Source organism: Crassostrea angulata, chromosome 1 (genome assembly GCF_025612915.1).
Source record: "Crassostrea angulata isolate pt1a10 chromosome 1, ASM2561291v2, whole genome shotgun sequence".
Classification (NCBI taxonomy): Eukaryota; Metazoa; Mollusca; class Bivalvia; order Ostreida; family Ostreidae; genus Magallana; species Magallana angulata.
The window spans coordinates 32,184,052-32,205,547 of record NC_069111.1 but is presented as its reverse complement, the minus strand read 5'-3'; the positions used below and the strand labels follow the sequence as shown (position 1 = coordinate 32,205,547).

The 21,496-nt window shown below is 33.8% G+C and overlaps 2 protein-coding genes and 1 long non-coding RNA gene across 4 annotated transcripts; 1 reads left to right on the top strand and 2 right to left on the bottom strand.

The window, feature by feature from the left end:
* Nucleotides 1-4,054: 4,054 nt before the first annotated feature.
* LOC128166221 (uncharacterized) lies at nt 4,055-5,007 on the bottom strand. Its single transcript, XM_052831273.1, has 3 exons — nt 4,803-5,007; nt 4,488-4,631; nt 4,055-4,405 (listed from the first exon to the last, which is right to left on the bottom strand). The coding sequence occupies exons 1-3, from the start codon at nt 5,005-5,007 to the stop codon at nt 4,233-4,235; spliced, it is 522 nt and encodes a 173-aa protein (XP_052687233.1). The 3' UTR covers nt 4,055-4,232.
* A 10,339-nt stretch (nt 5,008-15,346) lies between these two features.
* LOC128192128 (uncharacterized) lies at nt 15,347-15,796 on the bottom strand. Its single transcript, XM_052864606.1, has one exon. The coding sequence runs from the start codon at nt 15,794-15,796 to the stop codon at nt 15,347-15,349; it is 450 nt and encodes a 149-aa protein (XP_052720566.1).
* A 3,115-nt stretch (nt 15,797-18,911) lies between these two features.
* LOC128168842 (uncharacterized) lies at nt 18,912-21,197 on the top strand. Of its 2 annotated transcripts, none has more exons than XR_008241464.1 (3): nt 18,912-19,123; nt 19,837-19,958; nt 20,537-21,197. It is a non-coding gene; the product is annotated as an uncharacterized LOC128168842 (long non-coding RNA). The 2 variants fall into 2 exon arrangements; XR_008241466.1 differs by having other exon boundaries at nt 19,818-19,958.
* The last annotated feature ends 299 nt before the right edge of the window (nt 21,198-21,496 follow it).

Here is a 21,496-nt window from a genome sequence, read left to right as displayed (position 1 = left end):
AGGATAAACAAGGTAACTGTAAGCCAATGCTCACAAGTGATAACCTTGCTCTGATGTGAATCTGCAAAATAAGCGAAATCGACATTTAACAAAAATTTACTATTTGAACCACTTTAAACCAAAGAAATAAGATTAATATTATATTCTACAGGTATTGTAGTTTACATTCAGTATAAGTTTTGGTTTAACATGATCTTTGTACTGAAAATTAGACAAATATTTCAATTAGTGTCTTTTCTAATATAATCATGTTTATAGCTATAATATATATATATATATATATATATATATATATATATATATACATATATATATATATATATATATATATATATATATATATTGAATGCATCTTCGGAAAATTTTAGATGCGTAGCTTAGTGGTAACGCGGAGTTCTTTTTGATTTTGTGGTCGCTGGATCGAATCCACCAAATACTAAATATTTTTAACCGGGTTTTTCGAAGGAATAAACCGGTTTTTAAAATGGTGAAAATGGCGGGCGGGAGGGCGGCTGCCAAAAGGGTATCCTCATTGTACGGATAACTCCTCCTACAGTTTTCAAGATAGGGAGTTGTTCTTTTACAGATCAATTGTAAATATATCAGAGATGTGCATATTGCTAGGATGTTGATTTCTGATAATTTATGAAAAAAATACCAGCTTTTGAACTTAGTCATTTTTTGGCAAAGTATTGCATATAGGGTACCCTCATTGTACGGATAAGTCCTCCTACATTTTTCAAGATAGGAAGTTGTTCTTTTGCAGATCAATTGTACATATATCAGAGGTGTGCATATCGCTAGGATTTTGATTTCTGATAATTTATGAAAAAAATACCAGCTTTTGAACTTAGTCATTTTTTCGCAAAATATTGCATATAGGGTACCCTCATTGTACGGATAACTCCTCCTGCAGTTTCAAGATAGAAAGTTGTTCTTTTGCAGAATAATTGTACATATATCAGAGGTGTGCATATTGCTAGGATTTTGATTTCCGGTAATTTATGAAAAAAAATACCAGCTTTTGAACTTAGTCATTTTTTGCAAAATATTGCATTTAGGGTGCACCATTTCACTGGATATGGGTTGACTTGGATAATGGATACAGTTCACATAAAAGAAAACCCGGTTTGCTGTCACATTGACAGCTTTTCACTTGTTTTCACTTAAATTGAAACATGAAAAGAATTGGGAGATTAAGTTTATGCATCTAATCTTCTTGGTTTATTTTAAATTACCTTGTTTAATTCAGTCTGAGTATGAGCACATTCAATATAAATAGTTATTTTCATTAACACTGTACATGCGATCTAGCGTAAGACAGTTTATGTTTTATAATCCGCGAAGCGGATTATAAAAAAGCGTAAATTGCTCCGACCCAGGTTAAACGAGTATAATTTGGGTAGATATTGAGTTCATTCCTTATAATTTAATTTTTCTGTTATTTGCCGTACAAATTGAGTAAGTTTTACTTTTAAAAATGATATTTATCTCTTAAAACTTCAAAAGTAACGTCAGGCGGATAAGTACGTTTTTGACGTTTGTGCATCGTGACGTGAAAACCAGGTTATCCAAAAACTTAATTTTTCTATCCAATCAGATGCCGCGTTACAACCAGAATAAAATTATAACATTTTAATACACACATGGCGTCAAAGGTTAAAATGACGAGTTTTAGTTTGACGTCACAAACGTTAAACGCTGCTAACTGCAACGTCATAAGCGAAAATCAAAGTTCACGTTTGTGGTTGTTTCAGTGGTTCTTTTATTTATACGAACTTACCCTTAGGATTAGATAGGAATTTTAAGGTAATTTTGCGGACAAGGCTAGAAGTTAAAAAATGTACGCATTAAATCATGATTTTTGAAAGATACAGTCTCATATTTACAGTTGCAAATGTTTTCCCTTATATAACAGTGTATGCGCAATCGACTGATTTTCCTGCATGACATCATTATTGGTCAAGAGGTCAATGTAGCGCATGCATAATCTAGGTCACTACTTTTTCTATGTGCCCCAACTTCATGTTATCAGATAACGTAATGAAAACATAGTTTAGGCTTAATAAATAAACGTATCTGTATTATGCTATACGAAGTTTTATTCATTCGTTTTCTTAAAAAATATAACATTAATTGCGAGTGATAAATGATTCATTAAAAATAGGTCAGTAAGCAGAATATGAATGTTTGTACATCGAAATCGTATCACGGCGTTCTTGAAAAATTACAATCGCAATTTGTCAAAGGAGATAATTCAATTAAAATTCATTTCTGACTCTATTAAAAGCCTCGATCAAAATCGCAAACGCAAAATCACAGACCTTTTCGTGTTAAATCTAGTGCATTCACGGATCACAGTCAAACTTAACTCCTTGTGCTTTTCTGTTTTGATCCGTAAAAAGAACTTAGAAGTTAAATTTGCTTTCCTCTATAAGACCATTGCAAGTCTTTTCTTTGTTTAGCGTCCACCCTAAACTCAAGAACTTATCTTTCTATCAGGAAAAAAACTACAAACCTTAGAAAAAAACACAACTTTAACAGTTCAACAAAAAAAATTGTTATACATTTTGAAGTGTTTTCTTCATTTTGTAAAAAAAAAATTACAAAAATAACAAATACCTGCTTCATGATTTCCATTTTGAAAATTGTTATATTTGATTTCCGGTCCGGATTTAAAAATGCGATCCTGAGCCCGACATATGAAAAAGCGATCTTATATTATGAACAACCATTGTGGGTTTTTTTTTGTTTTTACATCTCAGAACCGATCAGTCCGCGAACATAGAAAAAACTTGGAATGGCCTAATGTCGGAGGAAAACCATTATGCTCTCGAGTCTGCAATAGAGTTTCCCCTGAAAGTGCCTATTAAGTAGACTCTAACTCAACATTTAATCGCTTTGTTTTCAAACTTCCAACCACTCTGCGGCTTCACAGGAACTGATACTATTCAGTCAAACTTCAATCTTTTTTTTTTCAATTGTACAAGTGAATTTTCTTTTCTGTTTCTCTTTAGTATAGTAAAAAAGTGTTGTCTTGTCAAAAGTAGTGTCATATGTATTTATCATGATAATCAAATACTAGCAACTTTGTTGTACTATTTTTTGTTACGTCATCTTAATCGAAGCGGCTTTCTAGGTCATCACAAAAAAGAAAGTATGGGGCATTGTTGATTGGCGACAAAATTAATGTAAATATAAGAAATAAGGTATCAATTGTGGATGTATATCGGGATATAAATAAGGGTTGGTCACGTGATCAAATCCCATATAAAGCCCTCCCTTCGGGCTTTTTGGGATTTGATCAGTTGACCAACCAATATTTATATCCCGAAATACATCCAAAAATGATACCTTATTTCTTAAATACTAGTAACTGCAACGATGTGTGCATACAAATTTCGCGCTAACGCGCGTTACTCAATTTGTGTGCACACACCACTGCAGGTATGAGAGTGTATTTTTCAAAAACTCATGATTCAATGCTATTATAAATGTATTTTGCTTGAATTTATCACGGTTCAGGAAAAAAGATCCTAATGTTAAGGCAAATTACAAACAAATCTGTGGTCTGAAGTGTTCTGTTTACAATCGATGCATATCATGCGGGTTGAACAACCCAAATCATTCGGGGACGAAACCAAACGATGCACTTTACTTATCATTACCATCATGCATTTTGGTTTGTTTTGTTCGTTTGCCAAAAAGAATCTTTATTTACTTTAATATATTTAACTTAATTTTTAAGGAGACAGATTCTGCTGGTGTAAATATGAGAAAGTCCATAACTTTATAAGATAAATGGTTTGTATGGAAAATTATTTGATACTATAATAACAAAAAAATCGGACCAAGCTTTAGACAAAAATATCATTTGAACTAAACAAACATCAGGAATATGACATAAAATCATAATGCAGTAGACTACATGTTTTTAAATATTTAATATTACATATTGCGAGTAATTTAATAACATTAACTTGGTAAACAAAAACGTATAAATGATGGAAAAGCGGAACTAATTAGTAAAATATCTGACAAATATGATTAAATGTACACTCAGCTCGTAACTTTTCCGAATAACGTCCTTAATAGATAAGTGAACTCACCAGTATACAGCACGAGTGTGATTGCAAAAATAAGTTTAAACAAACTCTAAAAGCAGAATTAACTAAATATGAATGGCGATGAACAGAAGCAATTCATAACGTTTTATAGGAATGAAATCCTTTTTAAATGGTTTTAGATCTAACTGCATCCACCACCATCACAGATCCTGAACCAACCGCTGCTAACATCGCCAGAATGCAGAAGACAAAGGCGAAATGGTATTTATATCCTGAGTGAGAGATGAGATCGGCCGTTTTTGCCACAAAAACAGCAAGCGATATCAATATAAAGAGAGCTGCAAATCAAATTTATTTAAAAATAATTGTCAAAGAAGTTAAAGAAGTACTAGTATAAATTTTCATCTACGTAGCTCTTACCTCCCATGAAAGCAGTGCCTATTGCTGCAAATAAAGCTGGTTTCATGTCTTTCAGGAAAAACAATTTCAAAATTGTCATTTCAAGAGCAACCAAAAGAGTTAGGAATCCCAAACTGCTTGTTGCTCTTACAGCTTTAAGCCAATCTGTCGAAGAGAGTAAAATGCTTGCTGATATACGTTGAAAGAAGGAAAGGTAACATATTTTGGGCGAGTCAATGTAATTATGCTTTCAAGTCTGACAATCTTATATCATTAAAATTAAAATAATAAAGTAACAGTGATTTCCATTTTACAGTATTAGAAATAGTTGTATACCTGGTATTATCTCCCAGTCGTGATGAGCACACTCATCTTTGTCAAGTGATTTTACCTTTGCGCAAAATTTCCATAAACCGATATGTTCCTTCATTCCTAAATTTTCAAAGGATATCCAATATGGAGAAGCTAAACCAATAAGTTGACAAATGAAAGCACAGATGATAAGCACAAAACCAGTCAGCAATATTTTGGAGGCCTCCATTGTAAACGACTGAAATGAAAAAAAAAACCCACGAATCAATTGAGTTCCGTTTACAAATTTGAGCCTAGCAATAATTTCATATCTGTAGCAATTTCAAAAACATTTTATTAATCTTAAAATAATGAATTCCAAAAAAATAATAATAATTAAAAGCAAAGTATCAAATGTAATGATAAACAAACCCTTTTTTTCAGTTTGTAAATCTCACAGCATAATATCAGTAAAGTTTTTTTCATAAGTTGTTTAAATACTCATTTCTATTTTAAACAGACATGCGCACTATACCAGTAAAGCAAGCTAATTTAATTTTAAAACACACTCCTTCGGGATTAGTCGGGCATATCAAAACGGTAAATATGCAATCAGTGTTTCGGAGTAATTTTGCTGGCTTGAAACTGGTGTTTATCAATAATTCCAATTGAATATATTATCAAAACAAAGCAATTATATTGTATGAGCGATTGGAAAAATCGGGCACATGTGTACACCAACGTTGAAATAACACAATAATACGTACATTAATTTGCGTTAGTATTACAAATACACGAGACTTGTTCATTGAAATTGAAACGCGAGGCTGTCGTTTCATGACCATTGTTATATTGCTGTATGTACAATAAACCCCTGTAACACTGTTACAAATTTACTATGATTGCCTACGAATTACTAAAAGTTTAAAATCACCATTATTCGCATCGTTAGTCTTGCGATAATTCTACAGACGGTGCTGTTTTAATCTAGTACGACTCGACTACAATGTCTGCTCGAAATTGTACGATGTTTGTGCGATAACAGGACGAGTTGTGGCAATTCATTGCAAATCTCGGCGATTAAGTAAAGAACGCTTTAAGATCTGTCTACTAGCAGGTAAGATGGAAGACGATTTTAATTTATAAAATGATTATTAAACAAATTAATGATTTGCATTTTGCATAAAATACTTACAGGAAAATATTTTTTTTTAATTTCAAACATAAGATGCATAATGTAATCACAGTTATATTCATAAAGATTATAAAAGATTGAAGAAAACACGTACACTTCGAGGTAAATTTGTGAGAATACCAACAAAATACATAAAACGACAATGTTTGCAATTGTGGGTAAAATTATTATCATAATTTGCTGGCTGACTTTAATTACTGTATCTATAAACGAACAAGAAGATCGTGATATTGTTTAAGTTAATAAACTCTTTAAATAATCCTGAAATATTCAGGAAATAACGTAAGTATTACTGCTGCCACAGCCGTAATACTTACGTTATTCCCTGAATAAGATTATCAATGAAGAACAAATTTCATTATTTTAGAATAAGGAAATTACAAGTAAATGTAAAATTTCGAAAGATAAAGTTCTGTAAAAAAAACTTACATAATTACCGAACGATGTACTCAGTAATAAAAAAAAAGAATACTATTGCCAACCACTAAATAGCCTCGTATTTTGTACTAACTCGTAGTTAACTCGTATTTTGTACTAACTTGTAGTTAATTCGCAACGTTCTCGTTTTGCACTCGCCCTTATCACTTGTTTTCTTATTATATTCGCATCAAATCGAACTACATTCCCATTCACTCGGAGGACACATGGGAAAGACTCACGAAACAATCATATGGACTCGTAGAATGCTCGGGGTTGATCGTAAGATATTTGTAGCATCGAAAGTACAACGAAGTTTCGCAAGTTTCCTACGAATGTCCAAGTGTTATTGCGACTATGTGCACGAGTGCAGTGCGAAAGTCTACGAATACTTAAAAATTGTACTGTGGACACGATTGTTTTGAACATGATCAAAACAATCGCCGCGTTTGGCGATTTGCTGAGATTAAGGAAGAAAGCCTACGACTATTTCTACGATAAAACCCGAATAAGTGTGATTATTGAATTCGTACAGTATCGTAACTCAAAATCGTGACAGTGGCTTTAGATATATGGTATAAGGGATATCATACACGAAAGCTTTTTATAGACACAACAAACAACAGTTATGTTAGTTAGTCAAAAATATTCACGTTCAATGTCATTTACTTTTGACCGACAAGGAATAACACCGAGAGTAAAATCTAACATTTTTCACCACTTATTAGTTACTTACGAAAATCGTCGAACATTTTGACATCATTATCAGGGAGCAGTTTTGGTCTCTACAAAACGGATGTTAGCAGACTTGTGAACACTGTTTTTTTGCAGGGGAGCTGGTTGTTTTATCGAGCAGAAGAAGTTCTTGAAAAAATGATAAATTTATGCAATTAAAGAAATCAAAATATTTTGGAACATGTGATTTTATATTATTCATGCGAAATCTTAACGTGTGATATTTTTTTATCATATATATTGTCAAATGTCCAATAAAGAAACCTATACTTTCTATACTATAAAACATATTTAATCCAGAATAAACACACAAACATTTTACACAAAGAGATAGTAAAGGTAACTACCACTTTGAGTATATTATCAGATACAGATTCATTACCATCATTGATGCCATTCAAAATATAGAGTCACACTTCTTGTGAAATATTCTACTGAGAAACATGTTTTGGAAGTCGACCAACATTTTTTTTTTACACCAGAAACCCTTCAATAGTTGCGAAGAACTGAAAAAAATGTTTACTTTCGGACAATGAGGAGGTATTTTAGAAATCAAAAGAATATACATTTTGATAACCTCGTTGAATCTTCTTTAAACCGGAAAAGTCTCAAAATTCTTGGTGTTTTTTTTTCTACTTAAAAAAAGAAATGTCGACTGTGATTTTTAGGTCAGCTTAGTCAGGTGACCTATTACACAAACTAGATTTATATACTGCTATTGGTCTTCGTCTGTCGTCATGCGTCGTCCGTTAACAATTTTACATTTTTAAGATCTTGAAATAATACGAATACCTTGGAAATTCTTTCAAAGAATAAATACATTTTGTTGATTGATTGTTGTTTCCATGCAACCTAAATGCGCCGATCGGAAATCAACCGACCGTAACTTTCTCAACCGGAATTTATACCCTAGTGGCAGTAGCTATAGAGAAGTGATCGAAACTAATATGGCGACCAAATGCTTTAATGAATTGATTTACTTTTCTGAAGATATTACCCAAATGCACATCAGAAAACTTTAATTAAAGTACTGCGTAATAGATTTTTGTTGTAAATCTAGAAACATACACAGCAAAAAGGGATACATTGCATTAGGTATGGTTCATTTGTAGTTTTGACTGCTTTTACACATATTGTTGCACCGACATCTTATGTCTCTACCGTTACCGCATATTTGTTAATACGCCGAGATACACGTAATCTTTTGTACCTCCTGTAGAATGTCTGACAAAATTGTACCTTGCACATCTACACGGCTAAAACTGTTATAAGACAACCTATAAATCTTTTTTTTTTCCAACATCAACATTGCATTAGAGATAATGAAAGAAGTTAATTGTATACATCTTTTTATGTAAAGAGTAGAGGTTCTAAAACACTAAGAATGTAGTGGTGACAGTATGTTCGATTTTGGTTTGAAAGTCTGAGCAAAATATAAAATAATAAAATTTGTTATCTCTTTTACTACAGGAATGTGTGATTTGACAAAGTATAGTTGGCTAATGAGGAAATAGTCAAATGAATCCCCTCTTAAAATCGAAGGTTTTAAACCTACTTTACTGATAATCATAAAAACAAGCCGATACATAGAACCAGACTCATGGAGTCATAAATGATGAAGTGCATCTAAATGAATCTAAATTGAAATTATAATTTGAAAAGGGCCAATCACTCCATGTTAAAAAAAAGTTAACTCTACGACGTCTAAAGAGAGCATTCTTTGAAAGGGAGAGAGACCACAGAGTGGCAGATAATGAGGAAATCGAATAATACACGATTTTTTTGTAAACTAGTCCACATGTAATTTTACTCAACATAAGTATTGACGAATGTTCATAATGTTGTCGCCGTTATGGAGAATAACATACATCACCCAAGCCTGCGAATCCGTTTGGAATGTTTTTATACCGTTGCTAATTAAGAGCCATTCTCTGTAAGCATTTAAACACTTGTATTGGAGGTTCGGCACGCATAGTCACCAATTTTTCATAAATTTAAATATAATGCATTTTAAATATAATGCATATTATCAGATACCATTCATAAAACACCAAACGTTGGTTGGTAGGCATCTCCGTTACATTGGATACACATACCCATCATTCTTAGCACAAAATGGTCTTGACTTTAACTGAAGAATACACTTTTTCGGCTTAAATATTTATTTCAACTAGATTTGTTTGTGATAAATGTTTATCAAACTCTCAAAGCATCACATCTTAACTATTGAATAATACATTTAGCAAATCAAAGTATTTATCTTTCTTTATTGTACCAAGGGCTTAAAAGTACTTGGTTAACGAATTTGTAAAAAAAACCTAGAAATGAGGCATTTTTGGTGATGACCTTTAAGTTCTTGCAAACAGGTTGATGCGAACCGATACCAATTCTGAAATGACTGGGCCTTCTGCTATCAGAAACAATCAAAACATGATGGGGAAGTTTCTTCAAAATTGTACTCTTTTCTTCAGTTTGTTAATCTCGCAGCATAATATCAGTGAAGTTTTTTTCATAAGTTCTTTAAATACTCATTTCTATTTTAAACAGACATGCGCACTATACCAGTAAAGCAAGCTTAGTTAATTTTAAAACACACTCCTTCGGGATTAGTCGGGCATATCAAAACGGTAAATATGCAATCAGTGTTTCGGAGTAATTTTGCTGGCTTGAAACTGGTGTTTATCAATAATTCAAATTGCATATATCATCAAAACAAAGCAATTATATTGTATGAGCGATTGGAAAAATCGGGCACATGTGTACACCAACGTTGAAATAACACATACGTACATTAATTGTCCCCCGCCGCATCGCGGAGCGGGGACATAGAAATGCCGGGCGTCCGTCCGTTGGTCCGTGTTTCCGTCCGTCACACTTTTTTGTAAGCGCTCTCATGCCTACAAATTTTGACGGATTTTCATTAAATTTATACCAAATGTTTATACCACTAATACTTTGGTCAAGTTCGAAAATCAGCCTTGGTCGATACTTTTTGTTGGGGTTATGGGACTTTGACCACAATAATGACTCCGTTTTATCCAAAAATTGTCCTTGTAAGCGCTCTCAGGCCTACAAATTTTGACGGATTTACATGAAATTTATACCAAATGTTTATACCACTAATACCTTGGTCAAGTTCCTAAATCAGCCTTGGTCGATACTAGTATACTGTTTGACCGGCGGGGGACCCAGGAATTCTATTCTTGTTTGCATTACTATTACAAATACACGAGACTTGTTCATTGAAATTGAAACGCGAGACTATAGTTTCATGAACATTGTTATATTGCTGTATGTACAATAAACCCCTGTCACACTGTCACGATTTATACTACGATTGCCTACAAATTACTAAAAGATAAAAATCACCATTATTCGCATCGTCAGTCTTGCGATACAGATGGTGCTTTTTGAATCTAATACGACTCGACTACAATTTCTGCTCGGAATTGTACGATGTTTGTGCGATAACAGGACGAGTTGTGGCGATTCATGTGCGAATTTCGGCGGTTAAGTAACGAACGCTTTTAAATTAAGATCCTCCTACTAGCAGGTAAGATGGAAGACGACTTTAATTTATAAAGTGATTATTAAACAAATTAATGATTGCAATTTTGCATAAAATACTTACCTGGAAATATTTTTTTAAATTCCAAACATAAGATGCATAATGTAATCAGAGTTATATTCATATAGATTTTAAAAGATTGAAGAAAACACGTACATTTCGTGGTAAATTTGTGAGATTACCAACAAAATACATAAAACGACAATGTTTGCAATTTTGAGTAAAATTATTATCATAATTTGCTGACGAACTTTAATTACTGTATCGATAAACCAACAAGAATATCGTGATATTGTTTAATTTTATGAACTGTTTAAATAATCACGAAATATTCAGGAAATAACGTACGTATTACTGCTGCCACAGCAGTAACTTTAACGTTTTTCCCTGAATAAGATTATCAATGAAGAACAAAATTCATTATTTTAGAATAAGGAAATTACAAGTAAATGTACAATTTCGAAAGATAAAGTTCTGTAATAAACTTTAGTAATTACCGAACGATGTACTTAGTAATAAAAAAAGAATTATATTGCCAACCACTAACTAGCCTCGTATTTTGTACTAACTCGTAGTTCACTCAAATGTTCTCGTATTGCACTCGCCCCTAATTGCTTGTTTTTGTATTTTATTCGCATCAAATCGAACTACATTTCCCTTTCATTTGGAGGACACATGGGGAAGACTCGAAAAACAATCGCATGGACTCGTAGAATGCTCGGGGTAGATCGTAGGATATTTGTAGCATCGAAAGTACTACGAAATTTCGCGAATTTCCTACGAATGTTCAAGTGTTATTGCGACTATGTGCACGAGTGCAGTGCGAAAGTCTACGAATACTTAAAAATTGTACTGTGGTCACGATTGTCTTGAACATGATCAAAACAATCGCCGCGTTTGGCGATTTGCTGAGATTAAGGAAGAAAGCCTACGACTATTTCTACGATAAACCCCGAATAAGTGCGATTATTGAATTCGTACAGTATCGTAACTCAAAATCGTGACAGTGGCTTTAGATATATGGTATAAGGGATATTACACGAAAGCTTTTTATAGACACAGCAAACAACAGTTATGTTAGTTAGTCAAAAATATTCACGTTCAATGTCATTTACTTTTGACCGACAAGGAATAACACCGAGAGTAAAATCTAACATTTGCACATCTAACTTGTTACTTACAAAAATCATCGAACATTTTGACATAATTATTAGGGAGCAGTCTTGGTATCTACAAAACGGATGTTAGCAGACTTGTGAACACTGTTTTTTTGCAGGGGAGCTGATTTTTTAGCGGGCAGAAGATTTTCTTGAAAAATGATAAAAGTTATGCAATTTAAGAAATCAAAATATTTTGGAACATGTGATTTTATATTATTCATGCGAAATCTTAACGTGTGATATTTTTTTATCATATATATTGTCAAATGTCCAATAAAGAAACCCTATACTTTCTATACTATAAAACATATTTAAACAACAGAATAAACACAAACATTTTACACAAAAAGATAGTAAAGGTAACTACCACTTTGAGTATATTATCAGATACAGATTTATTACCATCATTGATGCCATTCAAAATATAGAGTCACACTTCTTGTGAACTATTCTACTGAGAAACATGTTTTGGAAGTCGACCAACATTTTTTTTTTACCCCAGAAACCCTTTAATAGTTGCGAGGAACTTAAAAAATATGTTTACTTTCTAACAATGAGGAGGTATTTTAGAAATCAAAAGAATATACATTTAGATAACCTCGTTGAATCTTCTATAAACCGGAAAAGAATTGTAAATGTCTTCAACATTTTGGGGGGTTTTTCAACTTAAAAAAAGAAACGTCGACTGTGATTTTTAGGTCAGCTTAGTCAGGTGACCTATTACACTAACTTGATTTATATACTGCTATTGGTCTTCGTCCGTCGTCATGCCTCGTCCGTTAACAATTTTACATTTTTAAGATCTTGAAATAATACGAATACCTTGGAAATTCTTTCAAAGAATAAATACATTTTGTTTATTGATTGTTGTTTCCTTTATTATATATTACAAACATTTACAACAATTTGTAGGTAATGCATTTAGAAGCAACCTAAATGCGCCGATCGGAAATCAACTGACCGTAACTTTCTCAACCCGAAATATATACCCTAGTGGCAGTAGCTATAGAGAAGCGATCGAAACTAATATGGCGACCAAATGCTTTAATGAATTGATTTACTTTTCTGAAGATATTACCCAAATTACCCAAATGCACATCAGAAAACTTTAATTAAAGTACTGCGTAATAGATTTTTGTTGTAAATCTGGAAACATACACAGCAAAAAGAGATACATTACATTATGGATGGTTCATTAATTTTCTAGTTTTGACTGCATTTACACATATTGTTGCAACGACATCATATGTCTCGACCGTTACCGCATATTTGTTAATACGCCGAGATACATGTAATCTTTTGTACCTCCTGCAGAATGTCTGACAAAATTGTACCTTGAACATCTACACGGTCAAAACTGTTATAGGACAACCTATAAATCTTTTTTTTTTTTTTCCAACATCAACATTGCATTAGAGATAATGAAAGACATTAATTGTATACATCTTTTTATGTAAAGAGTAGAGGTTCTAAAACACTAAGAATGTAGTGGTTACAGTATGTTCGATTTTGGTTTGAAAGTCTGAGCAAAATATAAAATAATAAAATTTGTTACCTCTTTTACTACAGGAATGTGTGATTTGACAAAGTATAGTTGGCTAATGAGGAAATAGTCAAATCAAATTTTAAAAACGACGGTTTTAAACCTACTTTACTGATAATCATAAAAACAAGCCGATACATAGAACCAGACTCATGGAGTCATAAATGATGAAGTGCATCTAAATGAATCTAAATTGAAATTATAATTTGAAAAGGGCCAATCACTCCATGTTAAAAAAAAGTTAACTCTACGACGTCTAAAGAGAGCATTCTTTGAAAGGAAGAGAGACCACAGAGTGGCAGATAATGAGGAAATCGAAGATGATAACACATGATTTTTTTGTAAACTAATCCACATGTTATTTTACTCAACATAAGTATTGACGAATGTCAATAATGTTGTCGCCGTTATGGAGAATGACATACGTCACCCTAGACTGCCAATGCGTTTTGAATGTGTTTTATATCGTTGCTAATTAACTCTTTAATAAATCCAGAGGTGCTTGAATGAATAATCACTTGACTTGTTTCCAGACGAGTCGAAGATTTCTGCAGTGCCTATCTAAGGAGTGTTCGGATTCTCAAAATTTTCATAGATTTTCATGTCATATTTTTCTGTTATAATTACGCTAAAACATTAAAACGAATTAGGAAAAGTCTTGATTCAAACGTCAACTAAAGCTGTAACATTCGATACAGTCGCGGGTATCGTTCCCTTTTAACCATTGAGATACAAATAATGAATGACCGGATACAAATTCAATTCACAAATGATATAGTAAAGGGACTCCAAAATATCATTAATCAAAGCTTCCCGCAAATATCTAAAAATTATAATTAGTAATATAATATCATTAAATTCGCGTCATGTCAATCCAAAAATTTAATCTATAATATGAATGGAAAGGGGTGCGCAACGCCGGAAAAATGTCCATTCCGAAGTTGTCCGTCCCACTGTTATTAATAAAATTTTACTGGTAGACCATCTTGTCCAGGAGATTTATTTTCTTTCATATTATTTAGAGCTCTTTGACATTCTTCTATAGACGGAGTTTTATCACAATTTTCCTGTTCTTCGATTGTTAACGTTTGACATTGAATATCTGACAGATAGGAATCAATATCATTATCAGGAATATGTATACTAGCATATAACGAATTGTAAAAAGTATATAGGCATTTCATTATATTATCATTATCTGTATGAACTGTGTCATTCTCATCACGAATCTGATTAATATTATTATTAGACTGATGTTTCTTTTCTAGATTATAAAAGTACGATGTGCTTTTTTCGCCCTTTTATATGCCCCATTTTTCTGTATAGTACATATCAATTTCTCTCTCTAAAAGACGTTTATAATTCATATTTATTTCATTGGAAGGTTTTGATTCAATTAACTTAATCTGTGCTTCAATAAAATTTACACATTTTTTTCTAAGCCTAGCAATCTTTTTTGAATAATCTAACACTCTTATCATTACAATGTTCTACCTGACAGTTAAAGTCACCACATAATATTAATCCATCTGTATTCAAAGTATATTTGTCAATCCAGGCTTGTAAGCCTTTCTTTTTCAGAATTAGTTGCATACACATTTACAAGACTTAACACTTTTTGGTTAATTTTAACATTAATCAAAAGCTTTCTACTATTTACGGACTGATGATTGTTGATGATATCAACATTCATTTTTTTTCTAAATAAAATTGACACACCTCTAATGAAGACAGAGTCAGAGAAAGCGTGATATTTTTCTCCGAACCACCGTGAGTTATAAATATGTTCATTTTCCTTGAGCGAGTTTCTTGTAAAAATATAATGTCGAACTGTGCATTTTCTATCCAATCAAATAAAGTTATACTCTTTTGATAAGTGTTTAAGCCTCTAGCATTTAAAGAAAATAGAGTTAAAGGTTTAGTGTTCATTAGCGTCTATAATGGTTGTTGTTGATTGGATCACTTACTAAGCTATGTTTTAGCGCCTTTCTTGCCCGCATCTTTCCTTGCTTCCCTGATAAACTTATCCAGGTTAGTTTGGTTGTCTTCGTTTGGGCTTCCTTTCCTTGGCACTGACACACTCCAAAGCCTTCTACCACACTTAGCAGTCGCCACCCTTTTTACAGTGAGTCCTAGCTTGTTATCTCCAGGCCACTTTGACGGGTTGGTGCCTTTAGTGCCAGTAACATCTAGCCCCGTTCCCCAAAAGGTGTCAAACGTTGCTTCCGCGAAAACAGACTTGGGATCGGCTATCTCCAACTTTGCGCGAAAGCCTTTCACCTGGTCGGCTTTAAGCATAATTACCTCTTCCATGACAGTTTCCCTCTCCTCATTCCACCCCACTGGATCCTTCACTGTGTGACCAATCCGCTTGGCCTCTAGAGCTGTGGAGGACTCCCTGATCTTTTGCACAGCATCCATATCTCCCGATCTTATTGCTTTTGTGAACTGATATGCGTGTTCAGCAGATTAGTGAACTTCGCTGAAGGCTTTGATTTCACAAGGGTAAAAGTTAGATAAAGGATAGTCTCTCCCCTGGAAGCAACGACCGTTTCTGATGGCTGTACAAAATGCTTTCAATCAGGTGACCCTGGTTCGTGGCCTTCTTTCTGACACACTCTACAGGCTTTCGCCTTTTTGCAGCTGGTTTTTCTATGACCAATTCCCCAACAGTTAAGGAATGAGAGTACCAAACCCCCGGATGTTTACATCAGAGAACAAGAGGCCAATTGGCCTTAACGGTCACCTGAGTAGCATATATCCAATACACAAACTTGTCATGGAGTCTCATATATGCATCTAATTAATTAGGTTTCATACTGGAGTAGAAAAATTATAAATTTGTAATGACAACTACATTTAATTCAAAAAGAACTGTGAAACCTATAATTTTGGTGAAAAACTAAAAGATCTGGTCTACAAAATAATGAATTTAGTTTTCCTTTCAGGTGTGTGGGAGTAAAGAAGATAATTTTTTAACGTTATATGCATTAACATCTATACATCCATTTTGGCCCTGCCCTAGAGTCAAAACCCATACCCCAGGGGACATGAAAATTAAAATTTCAGTAGAGGACTTCCTGGTAAACATAATTATTAGTCGTTTTTTTTTATACAGATGTGTGAGAATAGAGAAAAAGATTTTTAAACATTATATGCATTTACACTTTATTGCCATATTGCCCCCCCCCACCCCCCCCCCCTGTCCTGAACCCCTGACCCAGGGGCCATGAATTTCACAATTTAGGTAAAGGAGATTGTGGATATCATAACCATGTATTCAGTTTTTTGCCCACATGTGTGGGAGTAGAGAAGAAGATTTTCTTAGATTTAATACATTTTTACTATTTAGCCATATTGGCCCCACCCTAGAGCATGAACACCTAACAAAGGGGTCATGAATTTCACAATTTTAGTAGAGAGCCTCATGGACATCATAATCATGCATTTAGTTTTTAACAAATATATATAGGAGTAGAGAAGAAGATTTTCTAAGATTTAATACATTTTTACTATTTGGCCATATCGGCCCCACCCTAGAGCCTGAACCCCTGACCGAGGGGTCGTGAATTTCACAATTAAGGTAGAGAGCCTCATGGACATCATAATCATGCATTTAGTTTTTAACAAATATATATGGGAGTAGAGAAGAAGATTTTCTAAGATTTAATATATTTTTACTATTTGGCCATATTGGCCCCACCCTAGAGCCTGAACCCCTGACCCAGGGGTCATGAATTTCACAATTTAGGTAGAGGGCTTCATGGACATCATAATCATGCATTTAGTATTTAACAAATATATATGAGAGTAGAGAAGAAGATTTTCTAAGATTTAATACATTTTTACTATATGGCCATATTGGCCCCACCCTAGAGCATGAACACCTAACAAAGGGGTCATGAAATTCACAATTTAGGTTGAGGGCTTCATGGACATCATTATCATGCATTTAGTTTTTAACAAATATATATGATAGTAGAGAAGAAGATTTTCTAAGATTTAATACATTTTTACTATTTGGCCATATCGGCCCCACCCTAGAGCCTGAACCCCTGACCCAGGGGTCATGAATTTCACAATTAAGGTAGAGGGCTTCATGGACATCATAACCATGCATTTAGTTTTTAACAAATATATATGGGAGTAGAGAAGAAGATTTTCTAAGATTTTAATACATTTTTACTATATGGCCATATTGGCCCCACCCTAGAGCCAGAACCCCTGACCCAGGGGCCATAAATTTCACAATTTTGGTAGAGGGCCTCATGGACATCATAACCATGCATTCAGTTTTTTCCTCACATGTGTGGAAGTAGAGAAGAAGATTTTTGAAAATTTGGCTTTTTTTGCATATTTGGCCCCGCCTGTGGCACCCCAGGGGTGGTAGAGCCATAAATTTCACAATTTAGATTCTTCTTACCATAGAGATGCTTCACACCAAAAATGGTAACGATTGGCCTGGTAGTTTCCAAGAAGAAGTTAAAAATGTAAAATTGTTAACGCACGACGCACGACGCACGACGACGGACGAAGACCAATTGCAATAGGTCACCTGAGTGACTCAGGTGACCTAAAAAGTTATAGAACGTTGTAATAAGGAATGAATGGGTAGGCGTTAGGCGATTGGCTGAATTCAGGTATGTGACAATTCTCATTTTGTAGTAAAATTATTAGTTTTTAAAATAAATGATGGAATGGGGGAATATTTTAAAGAATATAGCAACACTAGGAAAAATTGTAGGGGTGGGGGTTGATTTTTTATGTAGAGTGACATTTACTGCGGATCGCTGTAAGTTGTAAACAACTGCAAATTTGACCTATAAACGCCACGGGACCCTATATTTTTTTTGTCATTTCCTGAAAGGTCTTGAATTGAAGTTTCAAATGATACCAAAGATTTGACTGAAACTATTATAGTAAAGTACTGAGAGGTCATAACATTTGTATGGAGTTCTATGGGAAAATAATTGGTAGGCTTTTCCCTATAGAGACCCTATTTTTTTCATGTTTTCTTTCTTTAAAGTCAAACAAATGTCAATATTTCATGATTATTTGGACAGACTTGACATTTCAATACACTTGCAGTAAAATTAGTTCATTAAATTTAAATTTTATGATGGGAGTGGCTGTAATTTAAAATTGAGGGGGACTGGAGTATTGTATATGTGTAAAGAGTAAAATTAGAGGGACCAGGAAAGAAGAAAAAGCAAGAAATATTGGTTTGAATTCTAAATTAGAAAATATTATTGTTGATTACATGTGTAGCAATTCATTTCTGCAGTTCTTTGCTTGTTTTTTAAATTTTTAAATTCATATCTAACTCATAATTGATGGGCTCAATTAAGGTCTGCTGATCATCTGTCAATATAATTTGGACAACAATTATGTTGTAAACAAGGTTTTTTATTTGTTTTTCTTATTTTTTGTAAGCATCGTATTTGCAATGCATTAAAAAATGTCTATTCTTTTCAAATTTATGACCTGATGCTATTTAATGTCAATTTAATGTCATCTTAATGTTTATTTTTCAGCAGATCTTCATCGTTCGGGTATTCTGCATCTGGACCAGCAGAGTGATTTGGATCAAATACTGCCTCCCATGCTTCCCAGCTATCCACGTAGAGGAGTTCTGCAGTCTTTTCCCTCGCCTAAATGGTCTTGACCTGAGTAAGGTTGATGTGCAAGACGGTCTCGCCCACACGCCCTGAAACTACCGCAGTTGTCAACATCTAGTGCCTTCACCTGGTAAGTTACCATGTTTCATTTTTTTATCCCTAGATTTGTGATTGTGAGTATTTAGCCAGGAGTACATGTTAGGCATACATATGGTAAGGAATGAGTGTCTCTCACCCCCCCCCCTTTTTTTTCTCCACCCACTCCTCTTAAGAGAGGGGTGGGGAGGGGAGTGTTACACATGTTTATTGCACATGAATGGGAAATTGGGGTTATGACACATTGGACTCATGTCAGCCTAGTATGGGGTATATGTTATTGGAATGATTATGTTTTATGAGTTTAGTAGGGGTATTTTGTAAAGTTTTCATGGTTAGAACTGCTTGAAACTGTCAACAGTGTCCATTGCAAGATAGCAGTTTTTAGAGTTACTTCCCTTAGACTAACTGACTGAGTGATTCAGAATTTCAACATGATGTAATTCTATTTATTTGGACTGACTGTATGTAATTTTTGATGAGTTACTTGAATTATGTTATGACTGCATAAATCACATTTGGCATTACATGTTATTACATGTATTTACATGTAATAGTGTTTATTTAAGTACCCCACCCTTGACAGATCATTAAATTCTGTATTTATGTGTGTAATCAGAATGTATATATTTTATTTGTAAGGAATATATGAAAAAATTTGATGTATTAACATTGTTTTGTGCAATGAATAACTTATAACTCTGATTTTTCCTCATTCGTGCACTTAGGATGATCTCCATTGTTCAGCCGCCTCAGCTTTGGAAGATGATAGTGGCAGGGCGGCGGGGTCATTTTGCCCCATATTGATGCTGTCGGACAGTCGGTAGCCATCTGATTCATCACGATGGACATTCTTCTATATAATGAAGGTAAACTTTTCAGCATAATATCTTCTGTCTCTGTACTTGGAGGCGCATTTTGTGATTTGACACTAGAATAGTTACCCCTCTTGATTTTTGACATTGGCAAGAACTTGGCCTTTTCTAGATTTAATTTTCAATAATTTTACAATTAAACAGTTCTGTTCATTACCCCAGGTACCTAGCTCTAATATTATATCAAAATTATGTCCTTTTTCGTTTGCTAGAATAGTGTTTTAAAGAAAGATAAGGGGGCACCTGCTAGTTCTGTAAGCTGCATTACACTGGGGGTGGTGATATTGTTCGCACATGCTCAATCAACAGGAAAGGCCTGATTAGAATTATTTGGCTTATTAGAATCAATAATGGATGATTGTTCATGATATGAACATTTTTTACCAATTTGTCAGTATAAAGCATGTATATTTTGATTAATTTACTAGGATTTCATCAATCTTAGGAGGTTTTCTTAAAACCTGGGTAGAATATACCCTTATTAGGAAATTAATAAAATTTTGACATTTTATCATATAGATAATACCAATACTCAAAAACAAGTAGTTAACAAACTATTTTATTGATTCCAGGCACTAATTATTTACAAATAGATTCAGAGGTCTGAATGTCATTCACTCCCTGTAATGCCAGCATCTGCAGCATGATGTCATCAATTGAGCTAGTGACAACATCCATGACATTGGACTCATGGGACTCAAATTTCATACATAAACTCAGGTAGGTCTAAAGTCTTTAAAAAATAGCAAATGGACTAATTCTGAGGTAGGTAAGATTCTAAGTATAGGAATGAGAGTACCAAACCCCCGGATGTTTACATCAGAGAAAAAGTTATAGAACGTTGTAATAAGGAATGAATGGGTAGGCGTTAGGCGATTGGCTGAATTCAGGTATGTGACAATTCTCATTTTGTAGTAAAATTATTAGTTTTTAAAATAAATGATGGAATGGGGGAATATTTTAAAGAATATAGCAACACTAGGAAAAATTGTAGGGGTGGGGGTTGATTTTTTATGTAGAGTGACATTTACTGCGGATCGCTGTAAGTTGTAAACAACTGCAAATTTGACCTATAAACGCCACGGGACCCTATATTTTTTTTGTCATTTCCTGAAAGGTCTTGAATTGAAGTTTCAAATGATACCAAAGATTTGACTGAAACTATTATAGTAAAGTACTGAGAGGTCATAACATTTGTATGGAGTTCTATGGGAAAATAATTGGTAGGCTTTTCCCTTAAAGCACTGGACTTGGGATGAAGTGGTTTCCTGTCCATGATGGTATAAGCGGCACTTAGGACCGGCGCAATATACAATTCTCGGAAGCGAGTATTTATTCGGAAGCGGTTGGACATATAAAAATCTGTTCCCATTAAGGACGCTTGTCATACGATGGGTGACGGGATGCCTAATTTTCTCATATTTTATTTCACTTTTCAAAGAAACATTGAGTTTTTCCAAAGACTCTATGACAGCACTATCATCCACCGACAGAGGTAGACCACAAATGGTAATGATCTTTAAGACGTCTTC

Bases quoted from the DNA above. Each gene is read 5' to 3' on its own strand.
- LOC128166221 (XM_052831273.1), bottom strand. From the start codon at position 5,007: ATGGAGGCCTCCAAAATATTGCTGACTGGTTTTGTGCTTATCATCTGT. The intron at 4,632-4,802 runs GTATACAACTAT...TCTCTTCGACAG, and splicing joins CGACTGGGAGATAATACCAG to ATTGGCTTAAAGCTGTAAGA. The intron at 4,406-4,487 runs GTAAGAGCTACG...TTTGATTTGCAG, and splicing joins AGGCACTGCTTTCATGGGAG to CTCTCTTTATATTGATATCG.
- LOC128192128 (XM_052864606.1), bottom strand. From the start codon at position 15,796: ATGGATGCTGTGCAAAAGATCAGGGAGTCCTCCACAGCTCTAGAGGCC.